The sequence below is a fragment of the Acipenser ruthenus genome, unplaced genomic scaffold (genome assembly GCF_902713425.1).
Source record: "Acipenser ruthenus unplaced genomic scaffold, fAciRut3.2 maternal haplotype, whole genome shotgun sequence".
In the NCBI taxonomy this organism is placed as follows: domain Eukaryota; kingdom Metazoa; phylum Chordata; class Actinopteri; order Acipenseriformes; family Acipenseridae; genus Acipenser; species Acipenser ruthenus.
Genome location: NW_026708138.1, coordinates 55346 through 65987, shown reverse-complemented (window position 1 = coordinate 65987; position 10642 = coordinate 55346). Strand labels below are relative to the sequence as shown.

Genomic DNA, 10642 nt, shown 5'->3' with positions numbered 1-10642 from the left:
ACCTTTTAGGATTTTGAATGCTTGAATCAGATCGCCGCGTAGTCTTCTTTGTTCAAGACTGAACAGATTCAATTCTTTGAGACTGTCTGCATACGATATGCCTTTTAAACCCGGGATAATTCTGATCGCACCTTTGCACTCTTTCTAGAGCAGCAATATCCTTTTTGTAATGAGGTGACCAGAACTGAACACAATATTCTAGATGAGGTCTTCCTAATGCAATGATGTCGCATCGGTTCGGTTTGCGAATGGAAGGCTTTGATTTAACAACAGACTGTAGAAGATCGATAGGTATATTATTATTATTATTATTATTATTATTATTATTAATTTCTTAGCAGACGCCCTTATCCAGGGCAACTTACAATTGTTACAAGATATCACATTATTTTCACATACAATTCCCCATTTATACAGTTGGGTTTTTACTGGAGCAATCTAGGTAAAGTTCCTTGCTCAAGGGTACAGCAGCAGTGTCCCTGACCGGGGATTGAACCCACGACCCTCCGGTCAAGAGTCCAGAGCCCCTAACCACTACTCCACACTGCTGCCCAATAATATTATTATTATTATGATGATGATGATGATGATGATGATGATGATGATGATGATGATGATGATGATGTGTTGGAATAGTGGACGAATTATCTCATTTTAAAAAAAGCATAGCAAAAGTCTAATAATAATAATATGATAATATAGAACACCATTACATCATGTAAGAATAAATCATGGATTTGAATAGGAGGCTGTGTGGTCCAGTGGTTAAAGAAAAGGGCTTGTAACCAGGAGGTCCCCGGTTCAAATCCCACCTCAACTCATTGTGTGACCCTGAGCAAGTCACTTCACCTCCTTGTGCTCCGTCTTTCGGGTGAGACGTAGTTGTAAGTGACTCTGCAGCTGATGCATAGTTCACACACCCTAGTCTCTGTAAGCCTTGGATAAAGGCGTCTGCTAAATAAACTAATAATAATAATACAATGTAGGGTCAATTGCAGCGTACCAGTGAATTAATCTAGGTTATTTGAACCCTGATTGCATCGTACCAAGCAGCTGATCCCGGTGATCGATTTAACTGATCGGAACACGTGGAACAAGTTAGCTCGATAATGGGGACTTAACCTACACAGCTACGGCCAAAACGTTTGCATCGCCCTGTAGAATTCACAAATGTTGCTTCACAAAATCAGATGAAACCTGCTGAATATTTTTTACGCTAACATTATTGAATTACACACCGGCGCTTTGTAGTTTTCCCAGACACTTAACCAAAATAAAACGACAACTCTAACATGAAATACTACTGCACTACCATTATGGCTTCCGGTTAGACTTTTTTTTTTTTTTTTGTGACGTCGTTTTGTAGTTTCTTTGATTTCATCACATTATTTATTTATTTTAATTGTCTCAATCCTAAAATTCTAGGTGATGCAAAACTTTTAAGTGAATAGCAAGTGCTTAGGACAAGCGTACTGGGTTCGTCATCTCGTTCACAGTACTGAATTACTCCACCTGAATAGGATCATCGCGGATCTGATTTGGTAGGACGCTGCGATCGGGGGTCTTGTTTAATCTCATTGATCTGATGATCTACCTGTGATTTCACTACTTCTGCGCTGCAAACGGGATTAGCAGGTGTACTAACTTCAGTCCAATCAAGCGGACTAACCCTGCTAAATGTGGTACACTGCAAATTACCTTGTTTTTATATGCTTTACCAGACCGCTCTGTGCTTTACAATGCTTCCCTATGCTTTACCACACCTCTCTGTGCTTTACAATGCTTCCCTATGCTTTACCAGACCTCTCTGTGCTTTACAATGCTTCCCTATGCTTTACCAGACCGCTCTGTGCTTTACAATGCTTCCCTATGCTTTACCAGACCTCTCTGTGCTTTACAATGCTTCCCTATGCTTTACCAGACCTCTCTGTGCTTTACAATGCTTCCCTATGCTTTACCAGACCTCCCTGTGCTTTACAATGCTTCCCTATGCTATACAAGACCTCTCTGTGCTTTACAATGCTTCCCTATGCTTTACCAGACCTCTCTGTGCTTTACAATGCTTCCCTATGCTTTACCACACCTCTCTGTGCTTTACAATGCTTCCCTATGCTTTACCAGACCTCTCTGTGCTTTACAATGCTTCCCTATGCTTTACCAGACCTCTCTGTGCTTTACAATGCTTCCCTATGCTTTACCAGACCTCTCTGTGCTTTACAATGCTTCCATGTGCTTTACCAGACCTCTCTGTGCTTTACAATGCTTCCATGTGCTTTACCAGACCTCTCTGTACTTTGCAATGCTTCCCTATGCTTTACCAGACCTCTCTGTGCTTTACAATGCTTCCCCATGCTTTACCAGACCTCTCTGTGCTTTACAATGCTTCCCTATGCTTTACCAGACCTCTCTGTGCTTTACAATGCTTCCCTATGCTTTACCAGACCTCTCTGTGCTTCACAATGCTTCCCTGTGCTTTACCAGACCTCTCTGTGCTTTACAATGCTTCCCTATGCTTTACCACACCTCTCTGTGCTTTACAATGCTTCCCTATGCTTTACCAGACCTCTCTGTGCTTTACAATGCTTCCCTATGCTTTACCAGACCTCTCTGTGCTTTACAATGCTTCCCTATGCTTTACCAGACCTCTCTGTGCTTTACAATGCTTCCCTATGCTTTACCAGACCTCTCTGTGCTTTACAATGCTTCCCTATGCTTTACCAGACCTCTCTGTGCTTTACAATGCTTCCCTATGCTTTACCAGACCTCTCTGTGCTTTACAATGCTTTCACTGTGCTTTATTACACTTTGCTGTGTTTTTACTATGGGACACTTTGATAAGGGTTAGTGCACCGTGTAGTTTTCCTTCAAACCTGCAAATTTGATACCTGTGTAGCCGAGTGCAAAAGGGGTGTGCTTTGTAGAATGATTGTGTTAGCTGCTTCGAAATGCCAAATAAATATACTCTGTATAAATAAATAAATAAATAAATAAGAGAGCCACAGACCTACACGCACGAAAAGTCTTTACTGAAATTCCAATGTAAGAAAAAACAAAACAACAACAAACAATATGAACAATTAAGAAACGCAAAGACAGACAGACACAGACAGACAGACAGACAGACAGACACAGACAGACAGACAGACAGACAGACAGACAGACACAGACAGACAGACAGACAGACAGACAGACAGACAGACATTTCAAAAAGCTGCTTTAGCGGTATCGCCGTCTCATCCCTTATCTCGTCTCGCCTCGTCTTTTTTTTTGTTTTTGTCCCCCGGACGTCCCTCAGAGCTGAAAGCGCCCGCACAGGTGTCCCAGCCTGTCCACGTTCTTGTGCAGGACGCTGTAGAGGACGCTCAGGTACTTGGACATGTCCCCGTCCTTGGCAAAGTCCCGGTAGAACAGCCCCGTCTCCGCGTTGAAGCTGAATCTCTGCGGCAGGGGGCTGTTGTCCCGCATGTAATCCCACACGCTGAGCAGCAGGAGGCGCACTTCGAAGGGGGCGAGGAAGGGGAACGCCTCGTGCATGTTGCCGAGCACGGGGGGCAGCAGCTGGGCCTCCCCCATGCAGGCCACGAGGACGGAGGAGGCGCGCAGGTGCCAGGGCGAGGCTAGGGCCGTGGCCTCCCGGGAGCCCTCCCAGTGGGCCAGGAGGGTGGCCAGCAGGCCACGAAGGACCACGGAGCAGTAGCAGAGGGCCGGCCGGCCGGCAGCCACCAGCCGGAGCAGCTGGAAGAGCAGGGGGTTCTCCTCGAAGCGCCGGCGAATGCGGATGTCGCGCTCCACCGTGGTCCGGGCGTGGTCCTCGGGGGGCCAGGGGAGCTCTCCGTTCGCCACGTCCGGGCAGACGCTTTCCGCCAGCGCCATGGCCACCAGTTTGGCCGCCTCGGGGCTGACGGGAGAAGCCTGGGGCTCCTCCAGGCCGCTGCCCGTGCCGGCGTGGTACTTGCTGCTGCAGCAGCAGCGGGCGACCGCGTCCACGAAGAGGTGCTGGTTCAGAAGCACCTCCTCCGGAGCCGGGCTGGGGGCTGCCGTTGCCGACGGAGGAGGAGGGGAGGGCTTGAGGCCGCGCCCCACGATTCCCGCGTGGAACACGGACCACACGCCGCCGCCACCCCCCCCGCCGGAGAAGTTGACAGCCGTGCCGAACTTGCGGTTGACCTCCAGCAGGGGCGCCCTCGTGTCTCCCGGGCAGGCGCCTTCCGCGGGGGCCGCGGCCCCGGAGAGGGGTACCCTTTTCCCGCCGAACATCTCCGCGTTGCCCCCCCACAGCAGGGCCCCCTCCACCAGCAGCTGCAGCACGGCCTTGAGGCTCAGCGAGGACACGGAGCTCAGCCGGGCCAGGAGCCGGGCCGAATCGGCCGTCACCACCCCCCCGCCTCCGCGGCGACGCAGGGAGAGGAAGAAGTGCGCCACGGCCGCCCGCGCCACGCTGAGGAGCCGCGCGGGCTGCAGGGACCCGGGGAAGCGGGTGGAGGACAGGAGGGAGGCTGCGGCATCCGAAACCAGGGGGCTGTCATGAAGCAGCAGGGGGCTGAAGTCGTGGAGGTGGGAGGCCGAGACGATCCGGGCAACCTGGGCGCTCATGATGGAGCTGGCGCTGCTTCCGCTGCCTTCTTCCTTAGTAGTAGTAGTAGTAGTATTCTGCTGGTCCCACTGCGCCATCAGCGCCAGGTTGCTGAGCAGCTGTGCCAGCTGCTGATCCGTCAGTCCCCCGGCGTGGATTTGAGCCACGCACCTCTGCACCGTGGCAGGCAGCAGCCCGGCCGCGCAGGAGGAGCTGGAGGAGACAAGCACGGCGGCGTGGAGCTGCGCGGCCAGGCCCAGCTCCTCCTGGGTGCGGGCCAGGGTGAGCATGTGGCACAGGGCCTCCGTGGCGCAGCTGGGGCCCCCGTGGACGGCCAGCAGGGCCAGCAGCTGGTGCAGCCACAGGTGGCGCTTCCTCTCCAGCCGCAGGGTCTCAACGCACAGCTCCCGCACGTGGGCCCTCAGCCCGTCCAGGAAGGGGATCGCCGGCCTGGCTGAGCCGGGAGACTCCCCTCCCAGGCTGAAGACCAGGTTCTGGAGGCTGAGCAGCAGCAGCTGCACCACGCGCTCGCAGGCCTCCCGCGCGCCCTCGTGGACCGCCAGCCCGGGCGCGGCGATGATCACGGAGGCGGGCATGGCCGTGTCGACCAGGAAGCGCAGGAGCCGGAAGGCCCCGGTGGAGGTCTGTCCCAGGAGGTGGACGGCCAGGCTGACCATGTTCTCTTGCTCCTCCCTGGGCAGGGAACCCAGGAGCTGCTGGAGCTGGTTCAGCACGGGGGGCTTGAGGGAATCCACGAGCTCCGCGGACACGGCGCCCAGGAGGGCCGGAGACATGACCGCCAGCTGCAGGAGGAAAGGGACCGTGGCGGCTTTCTGCTGGGTCCCGGCGGCCCCCAGGCTCTCGTGAAACATCCCCAGCAGCTCCTGCTTGATGCTGTCGGCGTGGTGGCAGGTGAGGTGGCCCAGGATCCCCACCACCGAGGCGATTTTGGGGACGCGCGTGTCCGGGAAGGACTGGGGGGGAGGAGAGCCGTCGACAGCCCCGGTCCCACCCCCACCCCCTCCTCCTCCTCCTCCTCCTCCTCCTCCGTGGGCGCAGAAGTCCTTGAGCCCGCAGGAGAGGACCCGGCTGATGATGGTGTTAGGGAAGGAGGAGCCAATGTGGGCCACCACCCAGTCGAAGTGGGGGGAGTGCCGCACAGAAGTGTCCAGGAGATCGTCCACGCAGGCGTCCGGGCAGCTGCTGATCATGGCGGTCAAGCACTGGCTGTAGAGCTCCATCAGGGTCCTGGTGGCCTTGCAGGACATCCACAGCTGCAGGAGCTCGTTGAGGCTCCCGGCGTGGGGGGTGCACTGCCGGCCGGAGTACTTGCTGCTCAGGCGACCCATCAGCTCGATGGACCAGCCCGACACGAGGGGGGCCCAGGCTTTGGGGTTGAGGCGGACGAACTCCGACAGGACCCCGTGGATTTCTTGGACGATGTCGTCCAGGTTTCTAGAACCAGATCCTCCCGTACCTCCTCCTCCTCCTCCACTACCTCCCGCCCCGAGGTCGCAGTCCAGCTCCAGCACGTACCCCCCCACGTACTCGTCGAAAACGCCGCACAGGTGCTCCAGCGCGGCGCCCCGGCACGCCGGCACGGTCCGCAGCAGGAGGACGGCGCACTTGGCGTGGTCCTTCAAGGTCAGTTTGTGGCCCTTCACTGGATCCACGCCGCTGATGAAGGCTTTGATCTTCTGGGCAAGCTCCTGAGGGCTGGAGAGGAAAAAAAATTATATGTAAATCTCTGGCCAAATGTTCTGCATCACTCCCCTATAGAATGAACTCCCTCAGCTTCACAGAGTCCAATGAAAGCTGCTGAATAATGTTCCCTTGTTAACATATTGAATTCCACCCCCTCTATATAGAATGAACTCCCTCAGCTTCATAGAGTCCAGTGAAAGCTGCTGAATAATGTTCCTTTGTTAACATATTGAATTGCACCCCCTCTATATAGAATGAACTCCCTCAGCTTCATAGAGTCCAATGAAAGCTGCTGAATAATGTTCCCTTGTTAACATATTGAATTCCACCCCCTCTATATAGAATGAACTCCCTCAGCTTCATAGAGTCCAATGAAAGCTGCTGAATAATGTTCCCTTGTTAACATATTGAATTCCACACCCTCTATATAGAATGAACTCCCTCAGCTTCATAGAGTCCAATGAAAGCTGCTGAATAATGTTCCCTTGTTAACATATTGAATTCCACCCCCTCTATATAGAATGAACTCCCTCAGCTTCATAGAGTCCAATGAAAGCTGCTGAATAATGTTCCCTTGTTAACATATTGAATTCCACCCCCTCTATATAGAATGAACTCCCTCAGCTTCATAGAGTCCAATGAAAGCTGCTGAATAATGTTCCCTTGTTAACATATTGAATTCCACCCCCTCTATATAGAATGAACTCCCTCAGCTTCATAGAGTCCAATGAAAGCTGCTGAATAATGTTCCCTTGTTAACATATTGAATTCCACCCCCTCTATATAGAATGAACTCCCTCAGCTTCATAGAGTCCAATGAAAGCTGCTGAATAATGTTCCCTTGTTAACATATTGAATTCCACCCCCTCTATATAGAATGAACTCCCTCAGCTTCATAGAGTCCAATGAAAGCTGCTGAATAATGTTCCCTTGTTAACATATTGAATTCCACCCCCTCTATATAGAATGAACTCCCTCAGCTTCATAGAGTCCAATGAAAGCTGCTGAATAATGTTCCCTTGTTAACATATTGAATTCCACACCCTCTATATAGAATGAACTCCCTCAGCTTCATAGAGTCCAATGAAAGCTGCTGAATAATGTTCCCTTGTTAACATATTGAATTCCACCCCCTCTATATAGAATGAACTCCCTCAGCTTCATAGAGTCCAATGAAAGCTGCTGAATAATGTTCCCTTGTTAACATATTGAATTCCACCCCCTCTATATAGAATGAACTCCCTCAGCTTCATAGAGTCCAATGAAAGCTGCTGAATAATGTTCCCTTGTTAACATATTGAATTCCACCCCCTCTATATAGAATGAACTCCCTCAGCTTCATAGAGTCCAATGAAAGCTGCTGAATAATGTTCCCTTGTTAACATATTGAATTCCACCCCCTCTATATAGAATGAACTCCCTCAGCTTCATAGAGTCCAATGAAAGCTGCTGAATAATGTTCCCTTGTTAACATATTGAATTCCACCCCCTCTATATAGAATGAACTCCCTCAGCTTCATAGAGTCCAATGAAAGCTGCTGAATAATGTTCCCTTGTTAACATATTGAATTCCACCCCCTCTATATAGAATGAACTCCCTCAGCTTCATAGAGTCCAATGAAAGCTGCTGAATAATGTTCCCTTGTTAACATATTGAATTCCACCCCCTCTATATAGAATGAACTCCCTCAGCTTCATAGAGTCCAATGAAAGCTGCTGAATAATGTTCCCTTGTTAACATATTGAATTCCACCCCCTCTATATAGAATGAACTCCCTCAGCTTCATAGAGTCCAGTGAAAGCTGCTGAATAATGTTCCCTTGTTAACATATTGAATTCCACCCCCTCTATATAGAATGAACTCCCTCAGCTTCATAGAGTCCAATGAAAGCTGCTGAATAATGTTCCCTTGTTAACATATTGAATTCCACCCCCTCTATATAGAATGAACTCCCTCAGCTTCATAGAGTCCAATGAAAGCTGCTGAATAATGTTCCCTTGTTAACATATTGAATTCCACCCCCTCTATATAGAATGAACTCCCTCAGCTTCATAGAGTCCAATGAAAGCTGCTGAATAATGTTCCCTTGTTGACATATTGAATTCCACCCCCTCTATATAGAATGAACTCCCTCAGCTTCATAGAGTCCAGTGAAAGCTGCTGAATAATGTTCCCTTGTTAACATATTGAATTCCACCCCCTCTATATAGAATGAACTCCCTCAGCTTCATAGAGTCCAATGAAAGCTGCTGAATAATGTTCCCTTGTTAACATATTGAATTCCACACTTTGCAGTTTTTTCCCATAAAGGAAAAGCTGACTGGAAAAATGTGACATTTCGAAATCTATTTATTATTTTTTTTATTACACGATGTTAAATAAAATATCTAAATTATCTTTGGGGAGAATATAAACAAACTGGTCTGTCAACGTCTGACGAAGCAAGGCGTAAAACAAACGACAACTGCAACTTTTAAAGAAAAAAATAAATCTTACAGCCTTCGTGCTAAAACAATTGAGGCAACTCAAAACAAACTATTCATCAGTGTTTCATTTTAAAACGATTCGAGACAAATGAAAGCTTTAAATTATACACAACGGGGATTGAAACCGCTCAGAAACTGCGAGACAGGCAACAGAGGAAACGTATTAAAACAGACAGCTTTTAGCGATGATAAATAACTAGATAAATAAATAAATATTGATATATTTACCTGGTGGCGCCGACGTGCAGCTGCTGCACCGAAACGGAACCGCATTCAAATACAGCAGACATAGCCGAGGATTATTTTAAAAAATAAACCCTCGGAAAAAATAGAGATATTAATATTAAGAGGGGTTTTATATTCCTAAATGCAACTCCTCCACAGACACGGGCCGCCGGGTTTGTTAAAAGCGTTACTGGATGAAGTTTTAAGATTTAAATCGACTTTATTTTCGACTTTCTTGTTGTTGTTGCGCGGTCGGATTGCAACGCTGTAATCCTTCCCTCCAGGAAACATCGTCTCCCGTGCAAAACTCGGCCGCTATACTAATTATTATTATTATTATTATTATTATTATTATTATTATTATTATTATTATTATTTATTTCTTAGCAGACGCCCTTATCCAGGGCGACTTACAATCGTAAGCAAATACATTTCAAGAATCACAGTACAAGTAATAATACAATTAAGAGCAAGATAAATACAACGACTTTGGTTCAAGCAAGTACAAGTGTGACAAAATACGATTCAATAACACAGCAGATAACAGTGTCAGTTACATCAGGATATGATTAAATACAAAATACTACAGATTAAACACTTGGCAGATTACAGTACTCTGAAGTACAGGATTACATGCAGTAAAATAGGGGGCAGATAAGAGCAAGTAAAGCGCATTTAAGGAAGGGTGATAAGTGTCCCAGGTGAAAAACAGAGGAGTTTCTACAGGTGCTGTCTGAAGAGGTGAGTCTTGAGGAGGCGCTGGAAGGTGGTCAGGGACTGGTCAGGGACTGGGCATCTGTAGGAAGGTCATTCCTCCACTGCGGGGTGAGGGTGGAGAAGGAGCGGGCTCTGGAGGCAGGGGAGCGTAGCGGAGGTAGAGCCAGTCTTCTAATACTGTAGGTCTATACCACACAGTCTAGATTGGTTTTATTTTTACAGTTTAAAAGTCAAAATTGAAAGTGTGGATAAGGGAGATGACTTTTCTACAGCCGGATAATATTTTGCAGTGTGTATATTATTATTATTATTATTATTATTATTATTATTATTATTATTATTATTATTATTATTATTAGCCGTTAAAAAATACTAATATTTGGTGAAATTATCACTTTAAAAATGCCTTATATAGATAGTAAGGCAACAGTGAAATTTTTGATAATGCAATTTTGACGTTATTATGTTGGTTGTACTGAAGCTGTATATTAACAATAATAATAATAATAATAATAATAATAATAATAATAATAATAATAATAATAATAATAATAATAATAATAATAATAATAATAATAATGGGCAGCAGTGTGGAGTAGTGGTTAGGGCTCTGGACTCTGGACCCGAGGGTCGTGGGTTCAATCCCAGGTGGGGGGGACACTGCTGCTGTACCCTTGAGCAAGGTACTTTACCTAGATTGCTCCAGTAAAAACCCAACTGTATAAATGGGGAATTGTATGTAAAATAATGTGATATCTTGTAACAATTGTAAGTCGCCCTGGATAAGGGCGTCTGCTAAGAAATAAATAATAATAATAATAATAATAATAATAATAATAATAATAATAATAATAATAATAAATGCGTCGAGTTTGTGGTCAGAACAAAATTTCACAGAGGGTGCAGTGCGTTCCACCGTCCGGCAGGTGTCGCGCT

General features: G+C 47.6%; 1 protein-coding gene across 1 annotated transcript; it reads right to left on the bottom strand.

The window, feature by feature from the left end:
* Positions 1-3005: 3005 nt before the first annotated feature.
* On the bottom strand, positions 3006-9296 carry LOC117398605 (integrator complex subunit 5). The gene is made up of 2 exons (XM_033997585.3): positions 8993-9296; positions 3006-6289 (listed from the first exon to the last, which is right to left on the bottom strand). The coding sequence occupies exons 1-2, from the start codon at positions 9052-9054 to the stop codon at positions 3292-3294; spliced, it is 3060 nt and encodes a 1019-aa protein (XP_033853476.3). The 5' UTR covers positions 9055-9296; the 3' UTR covers positions 3006-3291.
* Between the last annotated feature and the right edge of the window lie 1346 nt (positions 9297-10642).

What these genes read in the sequence shown, in the direction of transcription:
- LOC117398605 (XM_033997585.3), bottom strand. Translation starts at nt 9,054, where the DNA reads ATGTCTGCTGTATTTGAATGCGGTTCCGTTTCGGTGCAGCAGCTGCAC. An exon ending in CTGCACGTCGGCGCCACCAG is followed by an intron (nt 6,290 to 8,992) that starts GTAAATATATCA and finishes TTTCCTCTCCAG; the next exon opens with CCCTCAGGAGCTTGCCCAGA.